This window comes from Stylophora pistillata, chromosome 10 (genome assembly GCF_964205215.1).
Source record: "Stylophora pistillata chromosome 10, jaStyPist1.2, whole genome shotgun sequence".
Classification (NCBI taxonomy): domain Eukaryota; kingdom Metazoa; phylum Cnidaria; class Anthozoa; order Scleractinia; family Pocilloporidae; genus Stylophora; species Stylophora pistillata.
In genome coordinates, this window is record NC_142528.1 from 22654722 (window position 1) to 22675789 (window position 21068).

Here is a 21068-nt window from a genome sequence, read left to right on the forward strand (position 1 = left end):
ATGTATCAAATTGCGTATCAAATTTCAGTTACCACTTCTGCTACTTCTGAATGTATGTCCAACTTATGACGGTCACACGTGTGGTGAAGATTATTAGCTCTTCAAGGAGCACCACAAAAGACCATAAAAACCCAAACAACTGCAAAACTGCATCAATCAACATCATATCAAGAATTTCACCTCACACAACCTAGCTACGCGCCACGCCGTGAAACTCCTATCCATGTTGCCAAGGAAGCGCGGCCAATGATCATGACATCATAAGTCGTTTCGATCTACGGAGTTCCGGTTTTGAAAAAATTAAAATTGATTCTTGCAATTTAGGGACAAACCACTCCACTCTTATTTCATTTTCTAGTATTTTGGCTTGTAGAATTTTTGAAATACTTTTTAATGCCTTGAATGAGCGTCGCATCGATTCTATAAGGCGCGGACAAAAGACTAAAATATGGAGCCACAGGGGCCATTCTGTTGCTTCACTCTCCTTCATTTCAGTACTAATTACTAACGGCAAATGGAATGTTCGCCCAGAAATCACTTAACCTCGGAGAAGTACTTCCTATCCCTTTGCTGAAATACTTCCCACGCGTCTGAAACGCAGACAAACCAGCAGAGAAATCAGTTTTTTATTCGCTATACCAGTGTATAGAGATCAGTGATATAAACTCTTAGCGGGAGTAGATGTACATAAGTAAGATGTTAGGTGCCTAGGAATTAGAACGACTCGTATTTCATGCCTGGGCTACCTGTGGAGTGGGTAAAAAGGTATTGACGAAAGAACTTTAAGAGCACATGAATATTCAACTTGAAATCGTTTATCTGTAAAGAATTATTTTACGCTTCGTAATAGCAAATAAACTATCTACCCATTAAGCACTTAACTTCAAAGATGCACCTACCGCCGTGCTTTAGCTGGTGTTTTTAATTGATATAATTAGTCTAAGAACAGGAGCACATATTCGATAGTTTATGGGCAGATACACTGCAAAACAAGTTCTGTAGAATCATGAAAGTCCGTTGTAGCAGTTTTCATTAGCTATTAGTTGAGCAATCCACGCTTGTGGAAGTTTTGCAATGAACCTAACGTTAGAGTTAACCAGAAAGACGATTCTTAAAAGGCACGGTTGACGAAAATAGTTTCTTGCTCATCTACATTCTTTATTAAGTCGTTTCTGTGAAGTGTATTTAGAGCTACGTCATTATTCGAGCCTCTTATCCTACGGGTTACAATGGAGAGAGAGCTGAGGTGAATAAAGGTGTTGAATGTTCTTATCTAGCGGCTATACCTCGGCTAAGCTTTCGCTCACGAGCACTTCTGAGTGACAGGAAAATAACTAATGGTGCTAGTATCGATGTTTTGGTAAGAATGAAGAGGATTGTGTATCAAATTTCAGTTACCACTTCTGCTACTTCTGAATGTATCGGTCCAACTTATGACGGTCACATTTGTGGTGAAGATTATTAGCTCTTCAAGAAGCACCACAAAAAAACCATAAAAACGCAAACAACTGCAACACTGCATCAATCAACATCATAACAAGAATTCCACCTCACAGCACCTAACTCCGCGCCACGCCGTGAAACTTCCATCCATGTTACCAAGGTTGCGCGGCCAATGATCATGACTTCATAAGGCGTTTCGATCTACGGAGTTCAGCTTTTAAAGCAATTAAAACTGATTCTTCCGAATTAGGGACAAACTACTCCACTCTTATTTTATTAACTATTATTTTGGCTTGTAGTATTTTTTAAATACTTCTTAATGCCTTGAATGAGCGTCGCATCGATTCAATAAGGCGCGGGCAAAAGCCTAAAATATGTGGCCACAGAGGCCATTCTGTCGCTTCACTCTCGTTCTGTATTTTTTCTCAGTCCTTCAGTGCAGCACTAATTACTAACGCCAAATGGAATATTCGCCCAGAAATCACTTAACCTCGGAGAAGTACTTCCTATCCCTTTGTTAGTCTTTTGACTGAAATACTTCCCACGCGTCTGAAACGCAGACAAACCAGCAGAGAAATCAATGTTTTATTTGTTATACCAGTGTACAGCATCAGTGTTTGCATCAGAATTTCATTGCAAATGGGCACTGGTATAAACTCCCAGCGGAGTTAGATGTACATAGGCCAACCTCGTTCCCACGGCTTTTCCCTTCCAAAATATTCAAAAAGGGAAAAGCCCTGGGAACGAGGTTAGGTGCCTAGGAACCAGAAAAACACATATGTCATGCCTGGGCTACCTGTGGAGTGGGTAAAAAGGTATTGACGAAAGAACTTCAAGAGCACATGAATATTCAACTTGAAATCGTTTATATGTAAAAAATTATTCTACGCTTTGTAATAGCAAATAAACTATCTACCCCTAACTGAGCACTCAACTTCAAAGACGCACTTACCGCCGTACTTTTGTTAGTGTTTTTTAAATGATGTAAGTAACACGTATTCGATAGTTTATGGGCAGATACGCTACAAAGTAAGTTTTGTGTAATCCTGAACCTCCTTGAGAGAAGGTCTTGAAGAAGCTATTAGTACAGCAGAAAGTGGTGACGAGTTTCTGTTCCTCAGGCAAAGTAAGTAAAAGAGACCTTTAGCCAGCTTCAACCCCCCTTTCCCACTGTGACTAAATTCTTTCTTTCGAGAACTAGTTAAGTATCCGTGTAGCCGTAAAAAAGCCTATCATCACTGTAATGAAGAAAACGTATGGAACTGTAAATCGATGTAAGGAATGGTGATCAAGATTCCTAAGAGTATCTAAAAGCTTTGCGACAGTTTTCCAAGGCGCAACTCAGGAGGTAAAGTGACCTATTTTGGTCACACACTTTCAAACTGTTCACATACTTGAATTCAGTTCCATACACATCGTAACTCGCTTTCCAGTAGAGAAATAATTTTCTCTCTTTTTACTGACGATGCTCTGTCGGCCCAACGTTTTTAAAAGGTCACCCATTGATTACTCCTTAAACCTTGGCAATTTTAGTCCTTAATTGATACAACTCAGTCTTCATCAACAAACAATTCTCTGAAAGGGCGTTTTTAATCATGTTGCGTCGATATCTTTATCGTTGATGTCCTGTTCAAGAATTTAGTGTTTTCGTCTCGTTGTACTCCTTCAAGGCCGCTCAACTCCTTCATTCCTGACGAACTTTTTCTCGAGCAACCACGAGGACTCTTTTCGTTGTCAGCTGTTTCGTAGATAGGGTGGTCTACTTCTATAATCTTCATCCTTTGCAGTAAAGCACTGAGTTCCTCAGTGTAATACTGATTACTAATGGAAAATGGAATATTCACCCAGAACTCACTTGACCTCAGAGAAGTACTTCCTATGCCTTTGTTGGTCTTTTGAAATACCGCCCACGCGTTTGAAACGCAGACAAACCCAGCCAGCAGAGAATTCAATTTTCTATCTACTATACAAAAGACAAAAAAAAAGGTATCAAAGTTTCCAGTGTTTGCTTTAGAATTTCAATGCAAATGGACACTGATGTAAACTTCCAGTGGCAATAGATAGCATAAAAAAGGTGTTAGGTGCCTGGGAAGGAGAAGAAATTCTATGTCATACCTGTGCTACCTGTGGAGTGGGTAAAAAGGTATTGACAAAAGAACTTCAAAAGCACGTGAACATTCAACTTGAAATCGTTTATCTGTGAATGATTACTTTACTCTTCGTAATAGCAAATAAACTATCTACCCATGAAGCACTTAACTTCGAAGACGTACTTCCTGCTCCTTTTGTGAGTGGTTTTAAATGATGTAATTAGTCTAACAACAGGAGCACGTATTCGATAGTTTATAGGCAGATACACTGCAAAGCAAGTTCTGTCTAATTCTGAATGTCCTTGAGAGAAGGTCTTGAAGAAGCTCTTAGTGCACCAGAAAGTAGAGACGAGTTTCCGTTCCTTCGGGCAAAGTAAGTAAAATGATAGACCTTTAGCCAGCTACACCCCCCGGCCTCCCCTCCCGTGACTAAAGTCTTCCGCCGAGAACTAGTTAAGTATCCGTGTAGCCGTGAAACAAACTATCATCACTGTAATGAAGAGAACCTATCGAACTATGAATCGATGTAAGGAATGGTGATCAAGATACCTAAGAGTATTTAAAAGTTTTGCGATAATTTCCTAAAGCGCAACTCAGGGGGTATAGTGACCTATTTTTGACACACACTTTCCAACTGTTCAAATACATGGATTTAGTTCCATACACACCGTAAATCGCTTCATTTGAGAAACAATTTTCTCTCTTTTGCTGACAATGTTCTGAAGGTCCAACGTTATTAAAAGGTCCCCTATAACAGCTCTGGCTATGTTAAAGGTTTTCTTTCCTTTTTCTCCTTTGCACTCGTTGATTACTCGCTAAAACTTGGTAATTTCAGTCCTCAATTGATACAACTCAGTCTTCATCATGATCAACAAACAATTCTCTGAAAGGACGTTTTTAATCATGTTACGTCGATATCTTTATCGTTGATGTCCTGGTCAAGCAATTAGTGTCTTCATCTCGTTGTACTTCTTAAAGGCCACTCAACTCTTTCATTCCTGACGAAATTTTTCTCAAGCAACCACGAGGACTCTTTTCCTCGTCAACTCTTTCTTTGATGAGGCAGTCTACCTCTATAATCTTCAGTAAAGCTGAGTAAATGCTGCGCTCTGTCCGTACGTCATGGCTTGGAGCCAAATATTTTCCCATCCAGCCCTACCAGGACTGGACGGGAAAATATTTGGGAAAGTAATACTCGTCAAGTCGTAAGGAAGGGAGAAACTTAATGTGGTCAGTAAACCAGGAATCTGGATTATTACTCGTTTTCGTTGGCTTCCGGTGGCTTTCGTTGTAGCAGTTTTCATTAGCTATTAGTTGAGCAATCCACGCTTGTGGAAGTTTTGCAATGAACTCAACCGTATGTACAGTTACCAGAAAGACGATGCTTAAAAGGCACGGCTGACGAAAATAGTTTCTTGTTCATCTACATTCTTTATTAAGTCGTTTCTGTGAAGTGTATCTAGAGTTACGTCATTATTCGAGCCTCTTATCCTACGGGTTACAATGGAGAGAGAGCTGAGGTGAATAAAGGCGTTGAATGTTCTTATTCAGCGGCTACACCTCGGCTAAGCTTTCGCTCACAAGCATTTCTCAGTGAGTGAAAAAAACTAATGGCGTTAGTATCAATGTTTTGACAAGAATGAAGAGGATTGTGTATCAAATTTCAGTTACCACCTGTGCTACTTCTGAATGTATCGGTCCAACTTATGACGGTCACATTTGTGGTGAAGATTATTAGCTCTTCAAGGAGCACTTAAAAAACCAAACAACTGCAAAACTGCATCAATCAACATCATATCAAGAATTACGATTCACCGCACTTAACTCCGCGCCACTCCGTGAAATCCCTATCCATGTTACCAAGGTAGTGCGGCCAACGATCATGACATCATACGTCGTTTCCTGCGGAGTTCCGCTTTTGAAGTAATTAAAACTGATTCTTCCGAATTAGGAATAAATTACTCCACTATTATTTCATTTTCCAGTATGTTGGTTTGTAGTATTTTTGAAATACTTTTTAATGCCTTGAATCAGCGTCGCATCGATTCCATAAGGTGCGGGCAAAAGTCTAAAATAAGGGGGGGAAAATTATTTTTTGCATGGCCCAAAGAGGGCATTCTGTTGCTTCGCGCTCCTTCTGTATTTTTGCTCAATCCTTCAATGCAATACCGTGGCATGTTTTTTCCCTCTGATGCTCTGATATGGTAAAGTGGTGCAATAGTGGAACAATGACAAGCCCTATTGATTTGTTGACACGTTGTCTCTCTCTCTTCCTCTCCAAGGACAGGAGTCTAGGAACGAGGTTGCGAATACTAAAGGATTTAGAAGAAATCATCATTAATGAAGTCCTCAGAGCACAGATTTCAAACGTTCTTCGAGCCATTCCGTATCAAATCAGTTGAGAAGATACAACATACCACAAGAGCTCAGCGAATTCAGCGTCTAGAAGAGGCAAATTTTAATCCCTTCATGTTGAATTCTGAAGACATCATTATCGATCTGTTGACAGATTCTGGCACCGGGGCCATGAGTTCTGACCAGTGGGCCGCTATCATGAAAGGTGACGAGTCTTATGCAGGCTCACCAAGCTACAGGAAGTTTGAAGCAGTAGTGAAAGAAATCTTCGGCTTCCGTCACGTGATCCCTACGCACCAGGGCCGCGCTGCCGAGAGGATCTTATTCCAGTGCAGTCTCAAGGAAGGGGATGTGGTCCCAAACAACGCTCACTTCGATACAACTCAGGCCAACGTGGAGAAACGGGGAGCTAAAGCTATAGATTTGCCAGTTTCTGAAGCCTTGAATCCAGAGGTATGTACTCCGTTCGGTGGCAACATGGACATCAAAAAATTGACAGAGTTGCTGTCGAATGGGCTAAAAGAGCATGTTACGTTGGTGATGATAACAGTAACTAACAATGCCACTGGTGGAATGCCCGTCAGTATGGAGAATATTAGAATGGTTTCCAAGATTTGCCGCTCTCGCGGAGTCCCGTTCTTTCTCGACGCATGCCGTTTTGCCGAAAATGCTTGCTTCATCAAAATGTTTGAGAAAGGGTATACGCATCGCACGCCGTTTGAAATCGCTCGCGAGATGTTTTCTTACGCCGATGGCTGTACCATGTCTGCCAAGAAAGATGGCCTCGTGAATATTGGGGGATTTCTGGCCATGAATGACGGGCAACTCGCCGATAAATGCCGCCAGGAATTGATCATATCCGAGGGGTTTCTCACTTATGGCGGGCTCGCTGGAAGAGATCTCGAGGCGATGGCTGTTGGGTTGCGCGAGAGCCTAGAGGAAGAATATCTTCAATATCGAGTTGGATTTGTCAAAATGCTGGCAGATTTGCTGAAGGAACATCATATCCCCGTGTTAATGCCACCAGGTGGACATGCAGTCTACATCGACGCAGCAGCTATGTTACCGCATATTCCTAGAGAGCAGTTCCCAGCTTGGGCTTTGGGTTGCGCTTTATATGTTGAAGGTAAAATAATAGTAGCTAATGATACATATATTTTGATCAGATGGTGGGCGATGGCGCCCAAGTTTCTTTACTCACTAGAATTAATCAAGCGCTGTTTGGTACAAACATTTTAAATCAGTTGCTTCAAAAGATGGCACGAATACAGAACAAAATAAACAAAAGCCGAAAATCTCATGCGAGCTATACTAGGATGTTTGCGCGTTCTTCGACAAAACACGAATGATGGCCAAGGTAGAGCATAGGTAAATACTGCAAATTGTACATGAAGTAAAAAAATGCAAACTGCTTGAAGCGCGGGAAAACCTAAGAGACGAACTCGAGGTTACACACAAGAGCAGTTTTAGATGAAGTGTCGAAAGTTATCTGAGATTGCAATGGCTTCCTTTTATTCCTTTTACTCTGCACTGTGATTGGTTAAAAAAACTCGCGCCTCCCTCTCAACCAAACAGATGTACAGCCAACCTAAATAACGTTTTGATCGCCCGCGTTTTCCCGCGCTTTAGGTGGTTTGTTTTGTTTTGTTTTTACTTTGATTTCTCCTCGGCTCCTCAAGATATTTTCCTTTCGTCTAATTGGCCATTATAATCTGGTTTTGGTTTGACGGCGCTCAGTCGAATAGCGCGCCATCTGTTGTCATACTAGAAGATAGGTTAGCGCCAATCACAGAGTGAGACTAGACAAACCTGTTCCGTACCAAACATACTTTTGACTCGCCGGATTACTGTTGAATCTCAAATAAAACTACTCTTAGGTAGAAGCGTGGAATCTAGGTGCTTCGAATTGACGAGTTCTTGGGTTCGGTAATATTACGATAGAGAGTTATACTCGTGGACGCAGAGCTCTAGTCGCGCACAAGTCTTTATTCAACTAAACTATTATTACACAGGAATCATACCTAAATGTGGATACGGGTATCACGTGATTACATTCCAGATTAACAGATCACATATGTACAGCATGTATATATATAGCATAAGAATATTAATTAGCTAAGGTAAATGATTAACTAAAACACTACACTAATGACCTGAAAGCTTTGTTTACAAGTTATAACTCAATGAAAGCCCCCCTTGACCCTTTTTTCAAATAATAGGAAGGAGACTTTGAAGCTACGAATAGGCATTTAAGGGAAAGTCGGCAAACATTGATTGCGCTGTATCTGTAAAGAAGTCATTGATGATATATGTATTTTTCAGGTGGTATTCGTTGTGGTGAGCTGGGCGGTGTAATGTTCGGTAGAGATGATAAAGGCTTGGAAAACGGTCACGAACTAGAAGATGGAAAGAGGGAACTTCTTCGCCTTGCAATTCCACGCAGGACATATACTGAGTCACACATGAGGTACGTACTTATTAACCTATGAGTCCAGGGGTGGACCTTTCAACTTTTGCATGGGGGGAGGGGGGGAGGGAGAGCGGGGGAAGGCAGCTTCTGTTAGTTTTCAACTGTTATGATAATTATTATTGTTATTATTGTTATTATCGAGATTTTTACTTGAATGGATAGAAAAAAACAGGTGAACAGCATAAGATTACTACTTCGGGCAAACCCTGTCTTCTTTAGCCGTCTAAACGAACTATCAAACACGCGTAGTTCTCATAAATCATTTCATCATGGTGTGTTTACTGTAGGTATACCGCTGAAGTATTGAAGTACGTTAACAGACATAAAAACGAAGTCGGCGGTTATAGAATCACGTGGGCTCCTGCTGTATTACGTCATTTCAGTGCTCATCTTGAACCTATTTTCCCGCCAAACCAGGAACATGAGAACGGCTTTGGAATCGAGGGAAGATAATTGCTTGGAATTCGCGTTATGTGAATGACCATTTCCTGTATTGCGAGAAGAATGCTCGTAAACTCACTGACTATTGTGAAATATATCCAATGTAGAATTAATCTTTTCTGTTGAGGCACGTAGTATACTTATTTTATTACTATCCCAAAAGCTTTTGTGAAAACTTAAAAGCAAGGGTTTGTCATACACAAGATTCAAATAAACTTAAAACCCGGAATTGAAGTCTAATTCCTTCTTACCGGAAAGTCATGATAGTTCAATAATTTTTCCATGGCTCTTTCCGGCCGCTTGTTGAATTTTGCAATATTCTTATTTTAGGTGCGTCGAAATTCGTTTTATTCTGTACATATGAGTGGCAATACTCTGAGAACAGCCTTTGTAAGAAAAACTTGACTGAATAAACGATACAGTTTATATTTGCGGGCATAAATGTGTTTGGGTCCAACTCAGAGTCATTTTAGCCCGAGCCGCAAGGAGAGAATTAAAATGTTCCTGAGAAAGACCTAAAACAAATTTCATGCCCTAGAACAAATTATCATATCACTTTGGAGGAAATTGAGGAAGGAAAACCTAAGAGAATGAAAACAAAATAATCTGAACAGTCACACCAGCGTGTGAGCGAGCTAAAATACTTTTTAATCCGCAAAACTCTCCATTATAGCCCGCAAAATGCGCCTCAGTTCCCGACATTGTGATGATAATTTTTAGTTTGCCATACTATTCCTTTACCTCATACATTATCAAAATCTTCCTCAGAGTGCCACATCTTATTCACATTTGAAAGGAAAAAACACTGCGGAAAAGAGGTTGTACAGTAAATGAAAATTTTATGAGGTACTACATACACGAGTTTTATAATCAACGGATGTGTTCATTCAAGAATTTGTATAGAAACCATGGGCAATGGCTATATTCTCTTTTGGGATTCGAAAACATCTGTTCTTGATACGAGTCTTGAGCAACGCTTTCTGTATGCTGAAAAAAAATTAGATAATGAAAATCAAATATGACGAAATTGGCGGAATTTATCAAAAAATAAATCGATTTACGTTGTGTACTTTCCGATTGTTAAGTTTGTTTATGGCGTCGTCGCTTCCCCTTTATAAGCGTCTTAGATTACATAACACTTGGACAAGGAACACACCTTTATGTCAATGGAAGAATTTAAAAATGCGATGGTACTGAACGAAAAACCTCTCACAGAAAACCTTGGATTAGTTACTTTGCTTCTCCGGCAGAGTTAGTGCAAGAAAAGCTTGTTGTTCCACAATTGTCTGGTACAGAAAAAAATCGCTACCAGTTGCGTTGGTAATTGCACCTTTTCAAGGTAAGAAGTCGCTATTTTATGCGTCACTTTTTTTGGCTAAACTGAAAAATTGACTGATCGTGAAACAGTGACTCTTGTAAGTTTTTTTATAAACATTTTACATCATGTGAGAGAGACTATATTCCAAAATGTAGAATTTATATCGGTTTGATTGTTTGCAGCCTGCTTTATATCAGAGCTCACTTATCGATTCTGAGTGGTTTCAGTTAAACCCCTACGTTTATGGGTGCCACCGTATTTACATGATATTTTTCGAGCAATTTAAGAAATTTTGACTGATTCGAGGCCTAGTCAGCAAATTTTTGCCGTTTCGTAACAATGAAATGCCTTTGGTCTGATTTTTAACCACCGAATATTCACATTTACATTCTGCACAATGTTCTCTTTACCTAAAACATTTACAAGGATATTATTTTGGAAAATCAGGTGCTTCTTAAATTGGTGATCATTTCCTTTGTCTTCATGACCTTTACCTTTGATTCGGGGGTGATTTTATCAGGTGAAATTGGAAACTGGACACTCTTAAGGGCTAACGAGTTAAAAACAATACAAAAATGAAAACACGGAATAAAGATGTTTTGTTTTATCTGTAAGAGGGGGCAAATTCGGTTTTCATAATTTTCTAGACAAAGGTGGAACTCTACTGCAACGAAAGGCTAGATTGTGCGAGGAAAGACTTGAGTTGCAAACTGCAGCAAGAACAACGAAGTTAAAGAAGACAGTATAATTTCCTTATCATCTTTATCATTATCTACACGCATGGGAGTTACGTTATCCGTAAGTTATCTCTAAGGTCTTTGACATGTTGCACTTGAAAATTGTTGTGAAATTTAATTAACGGCAGAAGTAAATACCTGAACAGTGTACCGTTGCAAAATTTCCCTTACTTAATTTTATTCGATCTGTCCTACTTATTTTCGACATGTTTCGACAAAAAGATAAACAAGTTGCGAAAGACAAGTTTGTACTTTCAAAATATATTACGTTCGCCACCTAAGTGACGTTTGAAATTGTATCTTTTAACAGGATTCTTCCGGGAGAATTGTAAATAAAAAGAAGTAAAACATCCGTTGAAAATGCGAGAACTCATTTTACAGGTTTAAGAGCTGAAGGTTTTCCACTCTAAAGAAGATATTCCTCAAGGAAGAGCGACCACAAAAGTAAATCTCTCATCCATGTCAGTGGTTGTAACAAGTTGCATTTATTAGATACCTAAAAAAACATTCGTAGCTTCCACAACTTGTAATGGATTCCAGTTCTGGTGTTAGTTTTTATGTTCTCCCATATAGGTCTAATTTTCATTTTTGCAAAATTTTTCATCATCAGTTTATCGGTATCGTTCTAAGTTGAGGAAAACGACTAATTTCAAAGGGTAGGATGTGTTTGTTAAAAAAAAAAAAACATTATGTGAACATTTGAAGAGTAGACGCTCCATTTTGTAAACATCCCTGAGGCTGTTGACAAAATAAAGCGTACGCACTCAAAAGTTTTACGCGTATTCAAGGCGTAATCAAATTAAGGCTTTAATTTCAGTAAACGGAAGCAAATATTCCTTCTATTCTAGCGTAATCAAAATAGCTAGAAACTGGGAAATGTCCTTCTTAAATTGATTAAGGGGTTAGACGCTGAGCTTAGTTCTTCAGTAGGGGGAACAGGTATATCGGAAAGTTGGCAAAAAGACGGCTTGTTCTACTTCTGTTCGTTTGGGTAATTGTAAAACCAATTTTCACAACTCTTTTCCCTGTTTTCATACCGAAATAGTTATTATCAAATGATTATGATATCCCTTTCTCTTATATTTTTTCTAACAGGTCAAAACGATCACTGCCTTTGTATGGTATATATCGCCAAACTAGTTGATCTAGAGCTCACAAAAACAAATTTCCTTTCGTTATTGAAAAGAAGGAAACTCGGAGTCGTTCGCAGTTGTTTCACCTATTATAGCAGATTTCGGATATTTTCGTCAGAATATTAATTATACTTCTGATAATTTCTGCTTGAAAAAACTTAAACCTTGTAGTACAAAAATACCTCCTAAAGGATTGATGCAAGACTATGGAATGAGAAACCATGCTCTCCGGCTAAGGGAGTATGCAAAAGAACATTTTAGATTTGAATATAAAATTTACTGCTTAGTATTATAGACAGCGAAAATTCCTTTTCTTACATACACAAGATTATTCCAAAAGTAAAATATCTTAAGTATTCAATACTTAGTGAAATCCTTTCTGTATTTAAGTCTTCCACAAAGCCGCTCTCCTTCATTCTTCTCTTATCATCGATATTAATAATTTTTCTATGTAATTATGCAATTATCGATATACTTTAATTAAGGATTCTCTTATTAGATCTTATTAGATTTTGAAGACTTAAAGTTTTACTCTTAAAAGAAAAAAGAAAAGTTGTATCTTTTTCCTTCCCGTATAGGAGTCAGAACCAATGGATTTAAAAGAGCATAGTTTTCAAACGTTCTTCGAGCCATTCCGTATCAAATCAGTTGAGAAGATACAACATACCACAAGAGCTCAGCGGGTCCAACGTCTTGAAGAGGCAAATTTCAATCCCTTCATGCTAAACTCTGAAGACATCATTATTGATCTGTTGACAGATTCTGGTACGGGCGCCATGAGTTCTGACCAGTGGGCTGCTATCATGAACGGTGATGAGTCTTATGCAGGCTCACCAAGCTACCGGAAGTTTGAAGCAGTAGTGAAAGAAATCTTCGGCTTCCGTCACGTGATCCCTACGCACCAGGGCCGCGCTGCCGAGAGGATCTTATTTCAGTGCAGTCTCAAGGAAGGGGATGTGGTCCCAAACAACGCGCATTTTGATACAACACAGGCCAACGTAGAAAACTGCGGAGCTAAAGCGCTAAATTTGCCAGTCCCCGAGGCCCTCGATACTAAAGTAAAAATTCCGTTCAGAGGAAATATGGACGTCGACAAACTAAAAGAGTTACTGTCGGGGGACATGAAAGAAAGCGTTTCTATGGCAATGATCACGATTACTAACAACGCTATCGGTGGAGAGCCCGTCAGTATGGAGAATATCAAAGCAGTTTCCAAGATCTGCCACTTGCACGGAATTCCGTTTTTTCTCGACGCCTGCCGTTTTGCGGAAAATGCGTGGTTCATAAAAACGCGTGAAGAGGCTTATGCATATCGCACGCCGCTCCAAATCGCGCGTGAGATGTTCTCGTACGCTGATGGCTGTACCATGTCTGCCAAGAAAGATGGTCTGGTGAATATTGGGGGATTTTTGGCCATGAACGACGAGCATCTTGCTGACAAATGCCGCCGGGAGTTGATCATCTCGGAGGGGTTTCTCACTTATGGCGGGTTAGCGGGGAGAGATCTGGAAGCGATGGCCGTAGGATTGCGCGAGGTTTTAGAGGAAGACTACCTTCGGTATCAAGTTGGATTTGTCAAAATGCTGGCAGATTTGCTGAAGGAACATCACATTCCCGTGTTAACTCCACCAGGTGGACATGCAGTCTACATCGACGCCGCAGCTATGTTGCCGCATATTCCCAAAGAGCAGTTCCCAGCTTGGGCCTTGGGTTGCGCTTTATATGTGGAAGGTAAATCAAAGTTTGTGTTAATGGGTGGGTGTAAGCCTTTGGGATCTTTGATTTTATGGGATTCATCACGTTTCCCTGTTAAGTTATTTTATTCGCCAGGAAATGCGCGGACATCACTGAGAAACAACCGAAGCCCACGAGGAAGATCTAGGAAACCGGCCATTAATTAGTTATCGCCCGGAGCGGGGAGATGGATTATGTCTGTGTCATGATAGAATTTAACTGATACGCCCTTAAGGCTCTTTTGTATTGTTTTGATCCCCCCCCCCTCACTAGAATTTAATTAGCAGTCAATTTTCTAGAGTCTCCCCCTTTCTACTCTGTTGGCGACGACTGATTCCACCTGTTCAAACCTGAAATCCAAGCCCCCCCCCCACCTCTACCCCACGTCCAGGTAATAAATAGTGACTGGTCCAAGGGGCCCGTTTCTAGTCCCTAACTACTTTTTTTTTTTATCCTATTATGACAAGAAACGTGTACACATTTCTATCAGTAATGATGGAATGATGTAGCATTCTAATGGTGCACTCATTCACTTAGAATAACATTAAATTTCAAGTCGCAATCTATTAGCATACAGTTTTCAAGAAGATCTATAAAAAATATTATACATTTCATACGATAGTAGTCTAAGCACAGTAAGGCGTGCTTTTTACTTCATTACCAGAAAACAAAATTGGAAGGTGCGTGGGACAGTGTACTTCTTCCTGCACTTATTCCGCCGCTTATTCCTACTTCTTTAACTTCTTAGGAGGAATTCGATGTGGTGAGTTAGGTGGGGTGATGCATGGAAAGGATGAAAAGATTCTTGAAAACGACCATGAGCTAGAAGACGACGAAAATGGAGAACTGCTACGCCTTGCCATACCACGAAGGACGTATACAGAGTCACACATGAAGTGAGTACCGAATTTGTGTTTGTACGTTGGTAGTTTCAAAGCGCTAGGATTCCTGATCGTGGGTCAAATTTTGATTACGGCTTTGTCCATTTTATAGGTACGTCGCCGAAGTATTGCAATACGTATACAGACACAAAAGAAAGGTTAACGGATACAGAATCACCTGGGCCCCGGAAGTCTTGCGTCATTTCAGTGCTCACCTGGAACCCATTCCTCCATCTGCCAAGAAAGAAGAGGGGCCTGAGGAGGACGACGTCGATGACATGGAGGAATTCTTATCACGCGTGCGCGGACTGTCTCTTCGTCGACAGTCCTACCAATTTTTGTAACTTTAGCGAAACTCATCACAGTTTGGCATGCTCTTACGAAGGGCTAAAGCTCGTACCACCAATCATTTTGGTGGCCAAACTTTACAATATTAACTAAATTAACAAAACTAACTTATCATGTCATACCCTCCCCACCCCTGCCAACGCAGATATTAGCCACGTTCCTATTTAACGTTTTAATGGACCTCGAATTCGTCTCAGCTCAGGATAATGCACTATCCAGCACTTTGGCAATCTTATATATATTTTAGATGTGTCGAATAGAGTTCAGTGTACGGATATGATTATATATATCAGTTATCGCTATCGGTTGGTTAATTATAGTTACTGAACCAGATAACGCCTGTTCCTATTCAACCCTCAATTATTAACCAACCGATTGCGCACTTCGAATGCGAGTCGTAAAACAAAATCCAAAGTAATTACAACGGCCAATCCAAAGAGATGAAAATACTTTTAAGGGCCAATGGGAATTCAAAGTAAAAAAACCAAACCGCCTAAAGCGCTGGAAAACGAGGGCGACCAAGTCGTGATTAGTTTTATTTTTGCATCTGATTGGTTGAGAGAGTGGTGCGAGTGTTCTGGACCAATCAGAGCAAAGTAAAGCAATACAAATGCAATGCGGGATTACTTTCAACACTACATTGAGAATATCTGTAGATAAATAATATAGCGTTCAAAAATTTCAGTTGGATTGCAATGCCTCGGCATCAATGCTGATAATATCCAATCAAATATCTCCTCCCCGAGAGGTAATATCAGTTCCCGCCACAGTTCGCCCATTAGAATGGTTACGCTTCGACGACAAAAGAAAATGGCTACACAAGTTGATTAACCTTAATTCATTTTGGCCATCTTAATACATAACAAGTAAATAAATTCCATCAAATACATCTTTGTTAGTCTTCTCAATAGTAAATGTTTCATGTTTTCTTTATCATAGTGTAAAATGCAACAAATTTGTGATCTATTAATAGATCTTACCATGACTAACAATAACAGAATTCAAGAAATAAGATTCAAAATAATTCACGCCGAGCGCTTTTCATTTGAGTGTTAAGAGACTAAAACCAAAAGGTAACCCCCTCCCCCCCCCAAAAAAAAAACCTTCAGAGTTGTCATTAGAAAATTTAGTAGATATAAGATCTGACTTGAGCAGGCACGCCCTTCTACGGGGTGTCCGTTACTTGGGGAAGGCTCTTCCTAGCAATAGGCTAATGATGATGAGGAAGTTTACAATGGGGTTGCATTTCAATATAGTTACTAGAATGGGGTGGCACATTTTCGAGATTTTGGGGGTAAGAAAATTCTGGTTGATGGGGAATAAGAATGGGAAGATACGCTGTTAAAAGTGACCTCAATGGGTCTGTTGGCATAGCAAAATTACACTTTCCAAAAATAAACTAAGATTGGGTCTATAATTGGCCACAGTATAGACTATAATGGGGTAGGGGATCTCAGAGGCCAGTGGCTCCTACCCGAAAAAAAGAAAAAATTGGCGCAAGTATCCCCCCTCCCCACTTCCCCCTCGGTCCACCACTTAAAAATCAAATCACAAAACTAGAAAAAGATCCCAATGTTCTGCTTTGGCCCATATCTTTTTTGTGATACAGCAGAACCCCACTAACTCGAACTTGGTAAACTCAAACCCGCCGTAACTTGAATAAGATCCGATTTACCCTGACCTTATTTTTTTCAGTCACTCCCTATCAGCTAACTCGAACCCCCGTTAACTCGAACCCCCGCTAACTCGAATCCCCGCTAACTCGAACCCCCGCTAACTCGAACCATTTTTAGCTTTCCTTGGGAGTTGAGTTGGTGGGGTTCTACCGTGGTTTGGGGGAGATAACACAATGTGTCGAGTATCATAACGTGACTGATTATTCAACGACTGCATTACGTCACGTTCTGTAATGTCGTTCCCAGTGCTACCCACGTGGTGACCGTGACGATTGTTACAGGCACCGCATACAGACATGCAAGCGTTGAATAATACTTCTTCAAACAATTGTAGCAAACTTGTTCGTAATAACGCAATCAAAATCGATCGGAATTTCTTCTGAAGCTTCAGTTAATTGCTGAGTCTCAAATTTTACTAACTAAACTGCATCGATGAATTTTTGCGTCTCCTCAAAATTTGACCACTGGACACTTTTACAGCTGACGGATGGCGCACTCTATCTGGTTCCTCGGTAGCCCCTGACGGCGGACGAATAGGTTCCAGATGGGCGGTGAAATGACGCAAACAGGGTGGTTCCCACGCGATAGTATAGCCACAAACCTTAGAGCGGTTCCTGTAAATATGGGCGCAGACCTCGGCAACGTATCTGTAAAGAGTATTCATGCAATTATTGGTAAACTTTAGTTAAGAAGAATGACCCTTGAAAAGTCTAAAAAGGGAACAAGGAAATTTTTTGAGGTCTTCCATACAATTCCTTTGGAATGTGCAGAATCAGGATTTCAAGATATATTTCGTTTCGAGGGCAGTATATTCCTGCTTCAGTGGTCAACTGTCATAAGGGCTAAAGAAAAGTATGCCACGTGACATATTTTGACCACTCACATTGCAAGAACTCTGCTAGACTTTACAGTACAACGGACGTACCTGATATGAGATTCAGTGTAGGTGCGGCGAGGAATGGCCAGACGGAACAACTCTTCATGCTCCTCCACTTCAGTTTCAAAAACCTCATCATCTTCTTCATCAGTGTTCACCTCATCCTCTGTGTTCTCTCCCGTTGGGGAAGACTCCTTGCCATTCTTTGCTTTTCCCAGCATCACCCCGCCAACTTCCGCCCCCCGGATACCTCCCTCGACGTAAAGTGCGCACCCAAGGGCCCACGCGGGAAACTGTTCCCTTGGGATGTGAGGCAGCATTGCGCCTGCATCGATGTACACTGCGTGGCCTCCTGGTGGCGTGACAATCGGAACTTGGTTCTCTACGAGTAAGTCCCCCAGAAACTTCACGAAGCCAACTTGATAACGCAAGTAGTCCTCTTCTAGAACCTCGTTCAACCCCACGGCAATTGCTTCGAGATCGCGTCCGGCGAGTCCACCGTAAGTCGTAAACCCTTCGGTTATCAAGAGCTCTTTCCGGCATTGTGCCGCGAGTTCAGAGTCATTCATTGCCAAAAATCCCCCGATGTTTGCGAGGCCGTCTTTCTTTGCTGACATGGTGCACCCGTCTCCGTATGAGAAGATTTCATGTGCGATTTCTTTGGGTGTGCGATTGGCATAACCTTCTTCTTTGATCTTGATGAACCAGGCGTTCTCAGCGAAACGGCAGGCATCGAAGAACAGCGGAATACCGTGAGCTCGGCACAGTTTTGAGACCGCCTTGATATTCTCCATGCTAACAGGCTCACCTCCGACCATGTTATTAGTTATGGTGATCATAACAAGTGGGATTCTGGCTTTACTCTTGGCGACCTTTTCTTCTAGCATACCGATGTTCATGTTACCCTTAAATGGCATATCTGTACTCGGCTCCATAGCTTCGGGTGTCAAAAAATTGATCGCGTGCCCCCCCTGCGCTTCGATGTTGGCCAAAGTCGTCGCAAAGTGTGCGTTGTTAGGCACAATATCTCCTTCTTTTATTGTGCACCGGAAGAGAATGCGCTCAGCAGCACGCCCTTGATGCGTGGGGATCACGTGACGGTAGCCAAAGATCTCCTTGACGACCTTTTCAAACTTTCTGTAACTCGGGGAGCCTGCGTACGACTCGTCTCCAAGCATGACAGCTGCCCACTGTTCAGAACTCATCGCCCCAGTCCCTGAATCGGTCAGAAGGTCAATCATAATATTATCCGAGTCCAAGAGATACAAATTGTAGTTGGCTTGTTTCAGATGCTTGATTCGTTCGTCTCGCGTTGTTTGCTTGAGCTTCTCCACAGATTTGATTTTGAAAGGCTCGAAGAACGTCGAAAACTTGTGCTCTTGCATACTGCCACAAGATCAGAGCTAACACTGAAAAATAGTAATAGTAATAAAGATATAAACAACACATTTACAGTCCAGTACAGCCCGTTATATTGATCCTGTGGCTATATCCAATAATCTTGTATTATGGCAGTAAATCAATGTGCTGTATATCACCCTGCAGGTCTTGAACAACATATCACACGCTTTTCCCGGGGATTGTTAATATTTCTACTTAACTAACCTGTAGTGCCGACATTAAAAAATTTTGGTTACTTATCATTTTAAAATGCGATGGGAGCGGAGCAGGAGAAAAACGGGGAAAGGGGAGGGGGAGGGGGAGGGGAAAAAGAATCCGAAGAGGGAGTGGGAAAGGGGGGGCCTGTTACGCTGGTCAAACATTGAGGATTTGAAAAGATGCGTCATAAATATCTCCCAATGAAGGAGCTAAATAAGCAAATGGAAAAGGTAGTAAGATACAACTTCGAGAGAGCTAGTAAAAGTGCAGTATACTGGGAAAAAATAAAAAAAAACCAAAAACAAAACTTAAAAAGAATGTCACCAGAAGTAAAGAGAGCTGTTCAAAGTAGACTCGTTTAGACACAAGGAAGACGGATTTGTGAATTATACCTTCGAACACTTGGGATAAATTTGTAAAAACTCGAGTCTAACAACCTGTAGTGATGACATAGAGGGCACATTGATTACAACCTTCAGGATGAAATTCAAGACTCTACAAGAAAAAGAAGAAAGTAAGACTGAGAAAAGAGGCAGGAAAATTAAAAACTTTTACTTTTGATGTCTCAGACACCGTGTACTGAGACAGGAGCCCTCACTGAAACTGTTGTCGAGTTTCACAGCCGCCTACACAAGGGGGAAGGATGTTTAATTTAGACATTTGAGAGGTCAACTAGGTAACATATTAGTTGTAGGTCAAGATTAAATACTATAAATCTGCTTGGTGGAATTTGTCCGATTATGAAAAATGAGCTACGTCACGAAATTTTGCAGTGTGTGTTTAGAGTTGCTGAAGATTGTCGTTCACTTGAAAGAAATATTCACATAAACTTTTCCGATGAAGAAAAACGCAGATGAAGCAGGGAAAAAAACTAAATGAAGACCAAGATGGTTGAGCACTAAGAAGATTGACACCGATTGTAATGACAAACTCGAAAACTTTAGCTTTCCTTGAGTAGGAAGGCCACGCGAGATGATCGCACGCGAAGAGAGGAATTTTACTAGACACTTTTCAGACAATGGAATGAAATTTACGGATTGTTAATAAAAACAATAGCATTCGTTTCTCAACGAAATCTAAGAAGTATGATTTTTCGGGTGAGCGGACGTCAGTCTCTAACGGTTAGTTGCACAAGAACAGAAGGGTTAGGTGTAGGGTTATGATATGCTGGTTTCGGGAAATCGGCCTTTCTTCTGGAAGTCACCGTCGCTAGCTCGTTGCCGTCGAAGGACAGGAACGCGTAGTTCAAACCCTCTTCGGTTTCTGTTTTAGCTTCTCTATTACACATGTGTTTCATAGAAACACTGCATATCAACATTTAGTCGTAATGATAGTTTGGTGTTGACATCGCAATACTTAAACAAGCATAAAATATCTGAGCGCTAGTTTGCGTGTTTGCCGTTTTATCTCTTCGCGAAAGTGTGGCTGGTTTCGGTTTTCATAGTACAGAAGCAAAAGTCAAGATATATTTTCAATATTCCTTACCTTAATGCCAGCGATAGCGAAATTTCTGTCCACAAAGATCGGAGAAGTCTCCCTTCGTAGTCGAGATTTACCGGTTCGTAGATGGACGCTCCGAGAGCATAAGTCTACCATAAGGTGGAATCATATGACATGAGAGTCCTCTGGGGATCCCCTTCATTCATCGTGTGTATGATACGTCACAAATGACCTCTTTGTATGTCAGCCGTTTCCCGCCTCTTGTCTCCTTTACGGTTGTGAAGCGGACAATCGTTAGATTCACCACATTTGTTGCAAGGCTGCAGTGGACATTGTAGACAATTTTCCCACAGTGGCTCTAAGGAAAACAAAATCTTGTCAAAAATGAAAACGATAATTGAAATAAAGAGGGCGTGGAAACAGAAAAATTGCGAGACAAAAAAGTTTGTCAAGTCAGTGAAATGGGTTAACTTTCTTTTAGAGCCATGTAATGCTGTTACGACTGAATAATAGTGAAGTTCTACTC

At 40.8% G+C, this 21068-nt stretch overlaps 3 protein-coding genes and 1 long non-coding RNA gene across 8 annotated transcripts; 2 read left to right on the forward strand and 2 right to left on the reverse strand.

Moving 5' to 3' along the window:
- Positions 1–2012: 2012 nt before the first annotated feature.
- LOC148722290 (uncharacterized) lies at positions 2013–3644 on the reverse strand. Its single transcript, XR_015992560.1, has 2 exons — positions 3559–3644; positions 2013–3406 (listed from the first exon to the last, which is right to left on the reverse strand). It is a non-coding gene; the product is annotated as an uncharacterized LOC148722290 (long non-coding RNA).
- On the forward strand, positions 2390–9028 carry LOC111330273 (uncharacterized). 3 transcript variants are annotated; one of them, XM_022935105.2, is made up of 4 exons: positions 2390–2569; positions 5816–7014; positions 8211–8355; positions 8646–9028. In XM_022935105.2, exons 2-4 carry the CDS (start codon positions 5874–5876, stop codon positions 8809–8811), a joined length of 1452 nt encoding a protein of 483 aa, XP_022790840.2. In that variant the 5' UTR covers positions 2390–2569; positions 5816–5873; the 3' UTR covers positions 8812–9028. The 3 variants fall into 3 exon arrangements, with proteins under 3 accessions (XP_022790840.2, XP_022790839.2, XP_022790841.2); XM_022935104.2 differs by lacking the exon at positions 2390–2569 and adding an exon at positions 3768–3906; XM_022935106.2 differs by lacking the exon at positions 2390–2569 and adding an exon at positions 3770–3906 and having other exon boundaries at positions 5821–7014.
- Positions 9029–9784: 756 nt separating this feature from the next.
- Positions 9785–16027, forward strand: LOC111330271 (uncharacterized). Of its 3 annotated transcripts, XM_022935100.2 has the most exons (5): positions 9785–10138; positions 11165–11298; positions 12566–13718; positions 14470–14617; positions 14715–16027. In XM_022935100.2, exons 3-5 carry the CDS (start codon positions 12578–12580, stop codon positions 14944–14946), a joined length of 1521 nt encoding a protein of 506 aa, XP_022790835.2. In that variant the 5' UTR covers positions 9785–10138; positions 11165–11298; positions 12566–12577; the 3' UTR covers positions 14947–16027. The 3 variants fall into 3 exon arrangements, with proteins under 3 accessions (XP_022790835.2, XP_022790837.1, XP_022790836.1); XM_022935102.2 differs by lacking the exon at positions 11165–11298; XM_022935101.2 differs by lacking the exons at positions 9785–10138; positions 11165–11298 and adding an exon at positions 11340–11845.
- LOC111330272 (uncharacterized) lies at positions 15774–20746 on the reverse strand. Its single transcript, XM_022935103.2, has 3 exons — positions 20588–20746; positions 17552–18912; positions 15774–17273 (listed from the first exon to the last, which is right to left on the reverse strand). Exons 2-3 carry the CDS (start codon positions 18886–18888, stop codon positions 17042–17044), a joined length of 1569 nt encoding a protein of 522 aa, XP_022790838.2. The 5' UTR covers positions 18889–18912; positions 20588–20746; the 3' UTR covers positions 15774–17041.
- Positions 20747–21068: the final 322 nt, after the last annotated feature.

Bases quoted from the DNA above. Each gene is read 5' to 3' on its own strand.
- LOC111330273 (XM_022935105.2), top strand. From the start codon at position 5,874: ATGAAGTCCTCAGAGCACAGATTTCAAACGTTCTTCGAGCCATTCCGT. The intron at 7,015-8,210 runs GTAAAATAATAG...TGTATTTTTCAG, and splicing joins TTGCGCTTTATATGTTGAAG to GTGGTATTCGTTGTGGTGAG. The intron at 8,356-8,645 runs GTACGTACTTAT...TGTTTACTGTAG, and splicing joins TATACTGAGTCACACATGAG to GTATACCGCTGAAGTATTGA.
- LOC111330271 (XM_022935100.2), top strand. From the start codon at position 12,578: ATGGATTTAAAAGAGCATAGTTTTCAAACGTTCTTCGAGCCATTCCGT. The intron at 13,719-14,469 runs GTAAATCAAAGT...TTAACTTCTTAG, and splicing joins TTGCGCTTTATATGTGGAAG to GAGGAATTCGATGTGGTGAG. The intron at 14,618-14,714 runs GTGAGTACCGAA...TCCATTTTATAG, and splicing joins TATACAGAGTCACACATGAA to GTACGTCGCCGAAGTATTGC.
- LOC111330272 (XM_022935103.2), bottom strand. From the start codon at position 18,888: ATGCAAGAGCACAAGTTTTCGACGTTCTTCGAGCCTTTCAAAATCAAA. The intron at 17,274-17,551 runs GTACGTCCGTTG...TACTCTTTACAG, and splicing joins TACACTGAATCTCATATCAG to ATACGTTGCCGAGGTCTGCG.